At 32.3% G+C, this 15,938-nt stretch overlaps 1 protein-coding gene across 1 annotated transcript in view; it reads right to left on the bottom strand.

Moving 5' to 3' along the window:
- Nucleotides 1-7,660: 7,660 nt before the first annotated feature.
- LOC132721067 (serine/threonine-protein kinase NLK-like) overlaps nucleotides 7,661-15,938 on the bottom strand; it is a 34,835-nt gene continuing 26,557 nt past the window's right edge. The window contains exon 10 of the mRNA XM_060705319.1: nucleotides 7,661-15,934. Within this exon, the coding sequence (XP_060561302.1) occupies nucleotides 15,880-15,934 (55 nt within the window). The 3' untranslated portion in view covers nucleotides 7,661-15,879. The remainder of the gene's footprint in view (nucleotides 15,935-15,938) is intronic.

Below are 15,938 nucleotides of genomic sequence, written 5' to 3'. Positions count from 1 at the left end.
ATAGCATAGCCTTTAGGATAGGATAGTATAGGATATGATTTACCAGATTTTGTATCTACTTTTTCAATCTCACGTTCTGATTTTCGTCCGAGTGGGGAGATGTCGAATGACGTCAAATATTTTCTTGTTGTATTTGGATGGAGAAGATGTACACCAACTGATACTTCCTTACTGTGGAATATTATGACATTGTACACGTTTTAACATTTTAGAAATAATACGTTATAACGTATTTTTGTATTGTATTTCTTAGTGTCCATTGCTAATAGCCACTTTACTGTATACCCTACCACACCCCAACAAGGATAGAGTATATTCGTACACTGTTTTGTTTGGCAGGGGGACTTTTGATTTTAGATTTCTTGCATAGCAGACTGGCGTTTCCGTGAGTTTTACCCATGCCGGAAATTTCATCTGGCATGGGGGTGCCAGATGAGTCGCGTGCCAAACAACAACGTCATTTTAGCGCACTTTATGAATGAACCGCGGTAAATGACGTCGTTTTAGAAGGGAAATATGTGCTTAGGATGACGTCATTTCGCCGTTGTTATTAAAGTTGTAAGTTCATACGCTATTTTAAGAAAATAGTTAGGGATGAAATGACTTTAATTTCCATGAACATATATCATATTGAGGTAAACCATTTTAGATATGAAATAATATGGCAGAATATGCAAGAAAAAATATCTAACATATGTTTGCGGTTCGGATTGGAATATCCGTCCCTCGGGAACCCGCCCATGGGGGGTAACTCGGCAAGCCTCGTTACCGCCCAATGGGCGGGTCCCCTCGGGACGGATATTCCGGTCCGAACCGCAACATATGACAGATATTATTAGCACAGACCGACTTCGCGTAACCACAAACGCCCTATTACCGCAACGTCAAAATATCATCCTTCTGACCGAGACACCGTATATTTCTGTAAAAAATATTAATGGCGGGATAACCAAATTGCAGGTAATAGCTTGCAAAATATCTTACTATTTTACAAATTTCATCCTGTTTATTCACTTCCTGTTTATTCACTGACGAAGAACATATTTGTTCGAAATCGATTTGAATATTAAAAAAAATAACTGAATGTACGCGTGTGGTTGTTCTTTTTGGATTCATATTTAATAATATTTAAGAACAACATGGCATCTACTACAGATCCACGCGAACTTCAATTGAAGAAGATGGCAACTAAACAGATGAAAGGAATTCTCCACGTAAAGTTTCTTCAAAACTGCCGAGCCGAGGACGTAATTCCAAAAGGACTGTTACTTAAACTCAAACTGACCGTCGGCGGCACGTCAAACAAACTGCAGGAGAAAGTAGACTCCCTTCTCCACAGAGTAAGTGTTGAAGTCTGCGAGATGATCAAAGAAGATCATATGAGAAGGTCAAATGAACTGACATCGGAGATGGAAAAACTGCGAGCAGATCTAGAAAAGGACTTAGATAATGAACAATTGGATAACCTTGACAAAGAAATAAGTGATTCGATCGAGAAATCCAGAACGACAATAGAAAAAAGACATGCAAAGAAATTGAATTTTTTGAAAGAAAATGTTTCAAATACTCAGCCGTTGATTACTGAGAAAACCCAAAGCGACGACTGGCAAATCAAGACTTCCAAGAAGAAGAAAGGAGCTAAGAAAACACAAAAAAAATCACAATGAACAACGCCCACAGAACAATATTCCAAAACAACAAACTGGAAATACACAAAAAAATGATGTTGTGGATCTTACCGTTCCAGCCTCGCAACGAGAAACAACAACAGATTGTAATTCAAAAAACGTCCAAGCCTCGAGCGGCAAGAAAACCTATGCGGAAGTCGCAGCGAGCGAGGCAACAACAGACAATATACACACGACCCTCAAAATCCTGACTCAAGCGGTGACCCAGCTCATCAAATCGCAAGAAATAAAAAGCGACAAAGGCGGTTTATTCGCACAAAAAACAAAAATTCATGGAAGAAGACAAAGAAAAGACTCCAAAAAATAAAACGGGGAAGAGAAACGGTCTTGAACTTATCATCATGCAAATTAACTGACGATGATTACATACTCCTAGGTAAGGGACTTACGTTTTGCCCTAAAACAAAATCGCACGATAAAATTAAATTAGCAGAAGACGTCTTCAAATTCACTCGGCGTCTTAGACTAAAAGAGTTTTTTGCCGATAAAGAAACTGGCGATGACACTTATAAAGATTTACCTTTCTTTAACAAGAAACAATCATCATTCATTCCAAAATCAGGTCGGGATGTACATTTGGACTTTTATATAACCGCGGTCACAGAAGAAATTCTTCATTGCGAAAACAAAAATAAACGTTTCTCAAATATTTCAAAATCGGATTTACAAAGTCTCCGGAAGTTATCCCGTGACGAAAACATTATTATCAAAAAGGCAGATAAATCAAATACCATAGTAATAATGAATAGAAAAGACTATAAAAATGAAGTTTTACGCCAACTTGGTAATGACGCATTTTACGAAAAATTGAGTTATAATCCAATGATCAACATTCAAGAAAATATAAGCAAATGTATAGAGGAACTAACTGAGAGAAACAATGCTATTGACCACGAATTCGACGTTTTTCCTAATGAATGTCGCACACCGTCATTTTACGTTCTTCCAAAAACGCATAAACAACCGAATGCTGATCTTCCGTTAAAATATCCGGGTCGACCTATAGTTTCCGCCTGTAATTCACCGACTGAGAATATTTCAAAATATTTGGATAGCATATTAAACCGTATATGTTCCGACTCCCATCTTTCATTAAAGATACGACGGATTTTATTCAAAAAATTAAAAATGTGAAGTTGAAAAGCAAAGACTCATTATTAGTTACAATGGATGTATCTTCACTGTATACATGTATTCCGCACTCTGACGGCATAAAAGCATGTGAATATTTTCTAAATGAAGGAAATAGTGATCATAACTTACAAACACCAGTGCTCTCTAATCTTATACGGATAGTTCTTGAAAATAACTTTTTCGAATTTAATAATGAGTTTTTCATGCAAACGTGCGGTACTGCTATGGGATCATCTATGGCGCCAGCATATGCCTCCCTGTTCATGGGGAAACTGGAAAAGGACTTTATCGAGTCACGAAATATCAAACCGACGCTGTGGCTACGTTTCCTGGATGACATTTTTCTAATCTGGGACGATACTCGCGAGGAACTCGAGAATTTCATTCGTGATCTAAATGATTTTCATCCGACGATTAAGTTTACGCAAACCATTTCCAGTTCATGTGTTGATTTTCTTGATGTGCGTGTTTCCAAAAATAATTGCACTCTTTCAACAAACATATTCGTGAAAAACACTAATAATCATCAGTATCTTCATTATACCTCTTGTCACCCAAAAGCATGCAAGAATGGTATACCATACAGTCAAGGCAAGCGTTACCGCAGAATAATATCCGATGACAGTACATTCAAGGACTCTCTAGTTGATTTGAAAGACTTTTTTCTGAAACGTGAATACCCGAAAGAAGTAATTGACAATGCATTTGAGAAAATTAATTCTATGAGTCAAAATGAGGCACTGCGACTCACAAAAAGTAGCCAATCTAATTTTGTCATACCATTTGTTGTTACTTATAATCCTCATCTTCCTAACATTGGTCACGTTTTAAACAAATATTGGGACTTACTAAAGTTGTCAAAAAGTGAAACTGTAAAATATGTTTATGAGACTTACAAACCTATTGTTGCGTTTAAGAGACCCAAAAATATCCGTGATCATATTGTGCATTCTAGCTTTTCAAAGCAAATGTCAATTCATTCATCTTCTCCTTGTAGCAGAAGTAGATGTTCTCATTGTAATCGAATTACTTCGGATGTATCTTTTGCAAGCAGTGTCACAGGCGAAAAACATACACTGAGAAACCCTACAAACTGTTCTACAAATAATGTTATTTATTTAATCTCCTGTCAAAAATGCAATATGCAATATGTTGGCCAGACATCTCAACCGGTTTCACGTAGAATGAATAGTCATAAATTTGATATTACAAATTTCAAAGATCCAGCGTTTTCAACTCTTGTTGCAACGCATTTTAATTCAATTGATCATTCATTTAATGACTTTTCATTTTTACCGTTTGAGATTGTCAGCGACACAATGGAGCGTCTATGTAGAGAAACCTACTGGATTCATAAGCTTAAGACGTTTTCACCAGCTGGATTAAATGCAAAAATTATATACGACATTTAATTATTTCCGTAAGTTCTTTTGCGTAGACATTCCATTATAAATGGTTATATACTTTTTCCAATATAATATTTCATCTGTTTTATGCATGTATACACGTTACGTAACATTCACGTTGTTTCCTATTATTGTTTTTTATGTATTTTATATAGGAAATACTTGTATTTCATAATCCGTGAATGTTTATATACATATATATCTAAATCTTTATTAACTTTATTAATTTTTAATGAAATTTAATATAACGTAACGTAACAATGTATGTTTCCCGCCATCTCGGACGGTGACGTCATGTGACGTCTCTTCCTGTTTATTCACTTCCTGTTTATTCACTGACGAAGAACATATTTGTTCGAAATCGATTTGAATATTAAAAAAAATAACTGAATGTACGCGTGTGGTTGTTCTTTTTGGATTCATAACAAATTTCATCTGGCATGGGGATGCCAGATGAGTCGTGTGCCAAACAACAACGTCATTTTAGCGCACTTTATGACTGAATCGCGTTAAAATGACGTCGTTTTAGAAGGGAAATATGTGCTTAGGATTTTTATTCTATTTTTTATTATATTTCATCATATTTTGTTCTCTTTTTTATGTACATAATTATGTTCATAACATTGCCATTTCAATTATGTATCACTTTACTTTGTTTTGTAATCATTTGTTATATTGTTGTTTTCTCACATGCCCAGTTGGGCCTTGAGATATCAAACTTGAAAACTTGTCATTTCGCCGTTGTTATTTAAGTTGTAAGTTCATACGCTATTGTAAGAAAAAAGTTATGAATGAAATGACTTTAATTTTCATGAACATATATCATATTGAGGTAAACAACTTAAAATATGAAATAATATAGCAGAATATGCAAGACAAAAATCAGACATTTGTTTGCGGTTCGGATCGGAATAGGGCCTATCCGTCCCTCGGGAACCCGCCCAATAGGCGGGTCCTCTCGGGACGGATATTCCGGTCCGAACCGCAACATTTGACAGATATTATTAATATATAGTATCTTGACCAGTTATATGGACTGAAAGACGTAATATTTCATGATTAAAGCAAGATTTTTTTCAGTATGCCCTAAATGTTTAGTTAGTGAAGCATTTTGCATGTAGTAAATAGAGGATATTGAATGAGTGTAAGTTCAATACTGAATTTATTGCACGAGTTGAATAAAATTATATTATGCGAGCCTCTGGCGAGCATAATATTATTTGATTCAACGAGTGCAATAAATTCAGTAATGAACTTACACGAATTTAATATTCTTTTTATCACATACCCAAAATAAAGACCGTTCAAATTGAAATAAGAGTCATTTTTCATTGACGCGCCTATAGTATAACCAACATTTAGCGCGTCTTTACACTATGTTTGTATAACGCCAATAACTATAAGGTCAACATATATGCACGACCTTGCAATACCATATTTATGGAGTCGCAAAATCGGCACGGGTGTGTGATAAAGATAAATAAGTTTCAAATCGAATTCAATGAAAAAGAAGAAATGATGATTTTACCTTGTTTGAGCAAACAATCTTCTGTTTTCGTCTCGTTTATAGGCTTGCTGTCCATTTTGTATTGCAGAAAAATACCGTGTCTGGGACAGAAGTAAGATACTTTGACGTTGCGGTAAACGCCCTATTACCGTGGTACGAGTTAGGTGCGTGTATTTATAAAAATAGTTATTTACGTAAGTAGATTAAAACATGACCGTTTCCAGCCTTGGACGATTTTTTTTTTCAACATGAATATTTTTTCCAATAAATTATGAGATGCATTTTCTGTTATTCTGAATTTTCTTTAGCCCCAATGCTCCTCAAAACTTTACAAGGAAGGAATTAAAATTAAATAAATTGTTTGGACACAGACTTTGTGACAAAAATACAATGTATTTGATATATAAAATAAAAGACTTGCGGGCCTTATAAATTTTCATGACTATTATTTTGTCAAGTTTGCAACCATTTCCCTCGCTTGAATAAAGTTTGATACCACTTCACGTCCTGTCCCTCGGCCGATGCCATGTGTATTCTCCACAAAGTACATATACCGATGGAAAAAGAGAATGTGAGGGAAATATGCGGCAGAGATGGGCCGCAAGGTGATAATCGGCCAGTTAAATGAATACTGACAAGAGGGTATTATTCGTTTCAGGGCCAATAATCACTTTCCAACCCGCCTCTGACGTGTATTAATGTCTTGACATAAGAGTACTGTGCACGACACTAATCTTTAATTATTTTGATGTTTCAGTTGTTGAAATTCCGTATCTGTACTTGTATGTATGTAGTAACTTATACACAGTTGCTTCATTTATGTGGGTGAAAGTTTAATTTTCATTTCAATAAAACTGAGTTTGTTAAAATCAAGCTGGGACTTAAAATATTTTATGTCCCCAAACTTACGCGATCAGTTGTAAAAGCCTATTTCTCTTTAAAGCTAGCTGTTCGATAATGTGAAATGTAACATCATTTTGTTTTTGCACGAGTCAGATGACAAGTTTCATCCAAAACCGCACTCTTATAATCGGTAATCAGTTGAAAACAGTCAATTTTGTTACTAGATATAGTATATAAACAAGTGTATTTAATCAAGTTTCGAGGGATCACCATTCTTCTAGATTTTTTTACTCAGGTACCCGTTCGTGCCTGAAATAATGCACGGAAGGGCACCTGAGGTCTTCCTCCACCAGTAAAGCTGGAACGTCGCGATATGACCTAAACTGTGTCGATGTGACGTAAAACCCAAAACAAACAAACAAGATTTTTTTTATAGTAAATGTTGTTTGTGGACTGTACACCAAATGTATGAATCTGATTAGCCTGTTATGGATGCAGACACAAAATAACCAAAAAAAGGCTACTATCTATGGACTGGTCTTCACTTTTATTTGACCTCCAGGGTGTTCTTGTCTCCAATAGCTTGCTGAAAGTGTGTTTTCCATGCTTTGATTTTGAAACGGTTTGTACAAAGTTTAAGGAACTGAATGTCAAAATACAAAAATTGAGCATCTAATAATATGGAGCCTGGTATACAGATGTGCAGTATGGCCATGTTCAAGGCTAATCACTTTTTGTCACAGCACCTTAAGCACTTGATAATAATGCCATCGATAGTTTTTATTGCTCTTGTGGGATCTCGTTAATCAGAGTTCAATATCATTTATATGACCAATCAACAGTCACACTATACATGTTACTGAATATGTTAATATATTAGCATAAACTTACATAAAAGTTTGACAAAACTTTCATTTGATCAATGTTGATAAGGTACCCTAACAATTACCCGTTGTCTACGGTGGCTCTGCCCCTTATGCTTTGTTTCCAATTCAGAAACAAACATATTTCTTTCAAGTTCAAAACTCAATTATCTCCTGATGATCAAACAAGGTTGAATAAAGCAAAAAGAATATCGAACATAGTATGAAATAATTTTTATTACAGTATGAAATATTTTATTACAATATAAAACTGTAATTTGCATATTAAATGAAAAATGTGTCTGGATGAACAATAAACTACATGTATATGAACAATTTGTGATTAAATGCTTTTGTTTTGTGGATGACCATCACAATACTTAACTTTGTTCGTGTTTACACATCAACATATAGGTTCTAAAAATAGCATTCACTTCTTACACAGGTCTAGTACACATGATGTGCATTTTGTTTGAAATGTAGACAAGTTTATTACAATGTTATATGAAGTATGGCATGACAATATGAAGATTTTATTAAATACTGACAATAAAGAACTTGGTATGCAGTGTTTTATGTTGTTTTTTATAGGACAATAAAGACATGCAGTTTAAAGGAATACTGGAAATGAAGAAGAACAAATAGTTCTTAAAATGGAAATAAATAATGATACACACACAAAGCCAAATACCTATCAGCAAAAGCTATGTAGTTCTTTTCTTTGTTTTCTCAATTTGTCCAAAGTTTTACATAAACCTAATATATTTTTTTATCAACCTGATTATACTTACAATATAAAATTTTGAATTCTGAGAAAAAGATTCCAAATAAAAAAACCTATCAAAAGTCAACTTCCTTGGAAACGATTTTTTAAAAATAAAAAAGTTTCCCATAAAAATCTACAGTCCATTTTTTTTATTATCTACTGTAAAAACATTCTTTTTATCATCTTGTATAAAACCCTTTTAGTTTAACAATGTTTGACCAGCAAAATAAATTGCAAGGACAAAAATTTCATTTAGAAAAAAAAAGATCTGAAATTTATATATATATATATAAAAAATTGAAAAGACACAGCTACATGAACTTGATTCCACACAATATGCTAACATGTAAATCTCTATCAAAAATTACTAATGATTAGTACACTCATCTATCCACAATAGTAACAGTTCTATAATGATGACCAGACATTCCCAGTCCTGATACCCATTCTTCCATAACACTTAAATTCATGAAGTTATTAAATGGACTTGTCTGGCTTCCATCTTTGGAACTGTCCATTATCAATTTTCCAGATATCAAGATGAAATGAATTTTTTCAAGTCAGTCAGGGTACAGTATAGTCTTATCTGACCACTTCAAAGATGGTTTGGATAAAGGCTTAAATATGACACCTATCTAGGACTGGAAGAGAAGTTTACTGAATTGGTTATTATTGATACATATAGAAAGCAGTATCGTGTGAAAATGATTGATCATCAAACAAGAGCAATTACACAAAACTACTTTTAATCCTACCTATCACAATGCAAAGTATGAGGCAATTCTTTTTAAGCAAAAAAAACAAAAAAAACATTTATACATAGAACTACATGTATGTCAATTTCAAAATTTAGGCACATTTTAAATGTGTTTGAAAACTCATTATGAATAAATTCATCAGACTTGGTCTCATGTAATTTAATAACGAGTGAAATTTTCTTTTTTCAAAACTGCCTTAAATATGCACCGTAAGAGGTAGTTAGATATTGTGTATGAAGGATCGAACAGGAGAACTGTGTAACTGATTACATATATGAGCCGCGTCACGACAAAATAGTGCATTTGCGACCAGCATGGATCCGCGCAGTCTGATCAGGATCCATGCTGTTCGCTATCAGTTTCTCTACTTGTAAAAGGGTTGGTAAGCGACCAGCATGGATCCTGATCAGACTGTGCAGAGGCGCAGGCTGGTCTGGATCCATGCTGGTCGCAAACCCACTATGTTGGTTTTGTCATGACGTGGCTCATATTTATATATGTATATATGATACAACAGTTTTTCTGTTCATCTTTCATACAACTTTTCAGGACTGAATAAAAAGGGGGTGTTGGGATGGGGACACTGGCTATAGTATAGGGCAAACAACAAAGTCTCTAAGCTCCAAATATAACATCAATATGTACAGGTTTTTAGAAACATACACCACTAACAATATTTCATATAAATACATGTAAACACCAAATAGAAAATGCAAAAGCATTGTGGAAATCAAAAGTTACAAAAAAAGGACTTTTTTTTCACCCTGAGAGGGTTGTGCAAAATGTTCGATAAGTGCTTGAATAATATGAAATGATTATGAGTATGAATACAAGTGAGAAATATACACACCAACATGCACTTTAAACATTTTCAGAACCCCATTCTACAAACTATATAAAAATAATGAAAAAATTACATAATTTTTTGTTTTTTTGACGGACTTTTTACCTGTAAATAAAAGCTTGTCATAATTTTGAAAAAAAAAGAAAAAAAAAGAAGTTATTTTCTAAGCGAAAAAAACCCAAACAAAAACAACAAGAAAACAAGTAAAAAATTCAATTGCACACAGTCTGAAGTAATATGGTACATATCTAGTATATAAAGTATTAGTTTTATAATTTCACACAAAAAATAGTTATGAACAAAAAGCAATTTCATGCATTATAACCAATTTGGAGAACACTGAAAAAATTCTAATGGATTCTAACCACAATTTTCTTCTTTTTTTTTCATCTGCAAGTATTTATATCTGCTTTATTAACAGGAAAAGTAATAATAACGTATGAGGTCTAAAAAAGGAAACAAAGCTATATTTATAATTGCTTTATCTGAGGTTATCAACACTTCAAAAAAAAAATCAACTATCATAAATAAATGTAACGGAAGTTTGAAAATTCCCTTCTTATGAAAAAAAAACTACATCAAATCTACATGTACACATATAAATAATCACATACTCGACTATAATATAGATGGACAAAATAAGAATAACACTCCCTTTGAAAAAATAAGAAAAAAGAATAATCACAGAATATGTACACGAATCTGGAATGACAGTAATTTAAACATCTCTGTACATACAACTATACATTTTCTCATGATCTGTGTGATGGATATGATGATAATATGAAAAGATTTATTTTTCTTACGTAAAACTGTATAAAACTGTTTGCCCCAAATAATTGACACATTTTTTAGCAAAACTTCAATGTTTGTCAATTTTTAACTCAGCTTTTCTGTCATATAATACTTTCAGTTGATGGTTAAGCTAGCTGTTAAGAACTGTTCTTGGATTCTGTTTAAATAATGCAGTATTAACAAATACCCCCACCAAATATCTTAAATGGACTTGTCCATCTTTTAATCTGGACAAACTCATTCATCATTTAAGGGAAATATTGAAAATATAGATCAACATAATACTGAACTGTACAGACCATGACCTCCATAATCAACTTCTTTCAATATATCTCTTAAATTATTCAATAAGAATATATCAAACGTATGATACATCATGAAGAATCCCCATTGTAACATGCCAGAGAGTAACATTTTAACTGTAAATCCAAGACCATCCTTCTTACTTCTACCAGCTAAAATGGTAGCCATTCATTTCATAATCTCAATCAAAGAAAATTGTTAAAACGTATCCTCCAAATTTTATTTCTCATTAGTTTAAAACTAGTTCTGACAATACTACAACATATTACTGGAATTTGCCTAACTGCTAGAGGGGGAACAACTCTTGTCAAATACAAGACAAACACGTAGAATCACCTTAGAAAAAACATCTAATCTATGACATATATGATACAAATGAATACATGAAAACCTCACACCCTAATACACACTGCTATCTGCAGATATATATATCTATATATATACTTCTATATACAATTTCTCTAATATTTTCTTCTTTCAGTGTTCACTGCCACTGTATGCCGTTATATTGAACATGTCCTCATTTTAGGCCAGAAAATAAAACCTCAAACCTAAACAATATCATTCTCAACTAAACAAGGTCTCAAAAAAATGCATATGCATTCAAAAATTGGATTACCTTTTGGGATATAATCAAATTCCTTGAAATAGATTTTCTGAACATATGACAATGTTCCAGTTTAAAGAGAATTTTTAATTTGTATAATTTTTTTTCCATATTAATGAGAAAGTGAAACACAAATTTACACCAAATCAAGTTTAAAAAACAGAACCAAAAGGAAAATATACCTTAGATTTTCAATTTTATTCCCTCACAAAGTCTTGGATAAGAGCATCTCACATAAGCTACTATATCTGTGTGTTTTATATGTATAATTAATAAACAAATTCTAGCACAATTTTAAACAGGGTGGGTAAATTCCATATAAATTTAATAAGAATAAGCCTTTTTAATATACATGCAAAATTACAAAGGGAACTTTTGGTGCCTTAAAAATAAATCTTTTATCAAGAATAAACCTTTTTCAAGCATTAAAAGAGAAAATGTCATTGTCTTATACGAGTCAAACAAAATTTCAAAATTTATCTATTATATTGTAATGCTGGTTATTATTTATATTCTGGGCAAATAATTTATAATTTGGGTAAAGTTGTCACTTTAACATTCTTTTTGTTAACAAAAACTAATATAAAATGAATAACTAAAACAGCAGGGCCATTATCTTTTACCTGTTTTAACTTCTTATGTACACTCCAAATAATAACAGAAAATGTTTAAGAAAAACTTTTTTGTATGCAAATACCAACTTTAAACAAGGACCAAAAACAGAATAAAACTGACTGCAATTCGCATAAAATGGATCAGAAATAAAATGTTGTTGTTTTTTAAATCTGGACATAAAAGGATCTACATGTCTATAACCAGTATAAAATATGTAAGGCAAAGTGATCACAACTATTTACGGTATATAAACTAGAAGCCTTGATTTTACTCTTATTACATACAGTAAAAAGATGGTGATAAAAAATCAGATTCTAATGCTACTTTAATATAAAATATCACTACACTGTACAAATTCTTCATTTACAAAGAGAAATTCATTTCAGCTATTTCATTTTTTGCCACAAAAATTAAATGACATCTGCGAAAGTAAATTTTTTTTAGTCCCTTCTCTGTAATTGAAAAAGGACCGACACTTTCAAATGTAGACAACTTCAAAAACCAATTGAATATTTCAACATACCCTTGTCCAATTGCGAAAAAAAAAAATCTTTCCTGATTTACAAGAATGGATAATCACAATCTTAATACATGCAATAAAACAAAACTATTCAAGAAACTATATACATATAAATTTGGAGATTCAAAATTGGCATCTTTGGTTGATCTCCATTCAATTTTGCATTTCTTTTTGACAATATATAATAAGTAGACTTGGTCCAGCAGACCTCGAAGAAAAAGAAGAAAGCAAATTTTTATGTACAATTACTGGAAAGAAATAATATAAATAAAACATCCTGTACATCAAGCTTAGCTTTCATCATCTCATCAAACTGGAATCATTTTACAACGTCATAAATATATGACCCAAATATGGCTTTTCCCTTTTCAAATTAATTTCAATTTAAAATAAATGCACACATCAAAATTGAAGACAATGATGTTAATATATTTGTTCTATTAATTAACCAATTTTCAGACAGTATTGAACACTGATACATCAGTTTGTCAGTATATTGACCCACTGGCACGTATCATACACGATTCCATACATGATTTTATACAGAAATGACATTATGTGGTCGAACTACTACACATTTGATTTTTTCTCTCCAAAATGCGTCTCACACATTATGATAACCTCGTTAGATATGTTTACATTTATTCTTCTCCCAACTTCTCTACACTTTGTGTATTGACAATGCACCATTTTGTTTATAATAAATATGCATATTTCATTGCATATATACACACACACAAGAAATGATGCAGTGAAACAACCTAGAGAAAATACACTTACATATATATGTATATATCGAGAACAAATCTAAATAAATTGACGTTCTTATCAATTTTTTAATCTATAACTTGCTGTTAATGCTTTTAAAAACAATATTTTATTAATGGTGGGACTATTCACTTTTTTGTTTTACAAAAAAAACATTAATATATTAATATCACTTTTTTTCTTCACATTCTACATATGAATAATTTATATTACAAGCATTTGTAGATGTAATATCAGGAAAAATAGTTAAACAAATTTTTCAGCATTTACAACATCATTCACTGACCTATCTGTTTACTATTGCCAACAGAAAAATCCTAAATAACATTGCACAGCTACCAGAATCTGTTTACTTAAAGTCTAAACACCCTGCTCAATACATGTACAACATTGTACAGTCAACCAATCAACATTATCACTCTTGTAAATGAACTTTATACAAGGTTGGTTAAGAAACTTGACCCATACACAGTTACATGAAAGCTAGCAGGAAGTGAACAAAAAATTTTTAATTTTTTTTTAACGACTCAATTCAAACAAGATATGTCTCCAGCTTTCAAGTTTACATCTCAAATCAATTATTCAACAAGTGGGCGGAGCTATGAAGTAAGAGAACCAATCAGCTTTGTATTTGCATTTAAATATTCATACATCTCAGCAACATACATGAAATATTTTTTTGCTAAATGTACACACACATGGAAATATTATTTTTGTAGCAATTTCATTTGCAAGCATGTTTACCCTGAGTTTAACGTTTAAAACAAACGAATATTTCCGTAGATTGTCATGACCATAAAGTGCATTTACTCTCTTAAATTCTTTATGTAGCTTTTAGCGACTTAAATACAGCTGGGCTTTATAATAAATAGTCGGCACATAAAATGTCAATGTTTCAAGTACATACAATGTTAATTGTTTCACGTATCAAAGTACTTATATACCATAATCCCCTCTCTATATTTCCAGAGTATCAGAAAATCTACGCATCGTCTTTTACCTCTTATATATTAATGAACATTTCATCATATTATAAAGTATATTCCTTAAATTCATATCAATTATTCTTGCTTTTAAAGCTAATACTTCAGATCACTGCAATGGCCAATTATTCTTTCTTATTTCACATTCACCGAGGATCAAAATCTATGTTTGATATAATGGTTTACTAATATTATGAAACATAATCCAATAATATCTTATAAAGTTACTATTTTCACAAAATTAATCAATCCTTGAGCCATCACTATTTAAATCACCTTCGTGCCAAAATTGGTGAGCTTAAGAAAACAAGTAAAATTATTTACAATTGAACGAATCTTTTAAATCAAATATTCCTTGATACAAGTAATAATTTGGCCCGTTTTTATAACAACCTTTTACAATATTAAATTTGTTAATGTTCAATAGAATAAAAAGAGAATAAGACTTATGTTCTTATAGATAAGGGGTAATGTACACAACAATATGGCATACATATGTGTAAACATATTCTATCGACATAAATGGACACATTAAAAGCGTGAGATCAAGAAAGTGAGAGTACATATAAAACTTGTGACGTAAAATGCAGGAAAATACATGTACATAGCATTAACTGACCTATAAAACTAATGTCATCACCACATTTATTCTAATTTAGTTTCAATTATATTTATGTTCATTATACCAAAATGTACCAGCTTCGTAACCCCCCCCCCCCCCATTTCCTTAACATATAATATTATGTACAGTGAGTTGCATTCAACTAATTACCGACTTAAGTTTTGTTACATGCAATTCACAGTAAAACCCCAAATAAAGTACTTGAGAAGGGAGATACAATTAAAGAAGAAGAATTCCAAACAAACTTTCAACTTGCTACCTAGAAAGCACCATTTAGTTTACATAAAACATTATCTACTACTGTTAGTAATACACAGAAAAATCACTCCAGCTAAGAAAACTTTCTGTTTATGCTATAACATAATTTGAACAAGGAAAACAAACTCAAACCTTTGTAAGCTTCAAAAACTGAGAAAAAAAAAAGTAGAAAAGGTTACAGGTAGCAAACACCATTTAAAACATACATCTATTAAATACGCAAACAAAAGGCAAAATAATCCATGTATCCATACAATGGTTCTTCACTAAAGAGTTGCAATCACTTGTGGGAATATCTTAGCAAGTGTCCATTTTCACATATATCCCAGAATGCACCAGTAAAAATGTTTTTTCTTCTTATACGCCACCTTTTGTACTCGTAACTAAGCTTTCATACATCTTAGACTAGGCTGCCGATTTGATTCGCGATTTGTTTTTAGTTTTGGTCCTCATTGTTTGTATAAAGCTTTAAGTCTTCAGTCATCATCCCTTCCATACGTCTCTTTTGTATTTTTGGAATTGCAGAGTTATACATGTTTCTTTGTACGAAACACAACTTGTATGTATAAATATTTGGCAGTATTTCGAGATCACATTGGTCATTCCCAGACATGCGGTGACGGAGGCAGTTCCGAGGGTTGGGCAACCTGAGAGCTGC

Source organism: Ruditapes philippinarum, unplaced genomic scaffold, assembly GCF_026571515.1.
Source record: "Ruditapes philippinarum isolate M1 unplaced genomic scaffold, ASM2657151v2 ctg3836_1_1_1_1, whole genome shotgun sequence".
Lineage (NCBI taxonomy): Eukaryota > Metazoa > Mollusca > Bivalvia > Venerida > Veneridae > Ruditapes > Ruditapes philippinarum.
This window is presented reverse-complemented; position numbering and strand designations above follow the sequence as displayed.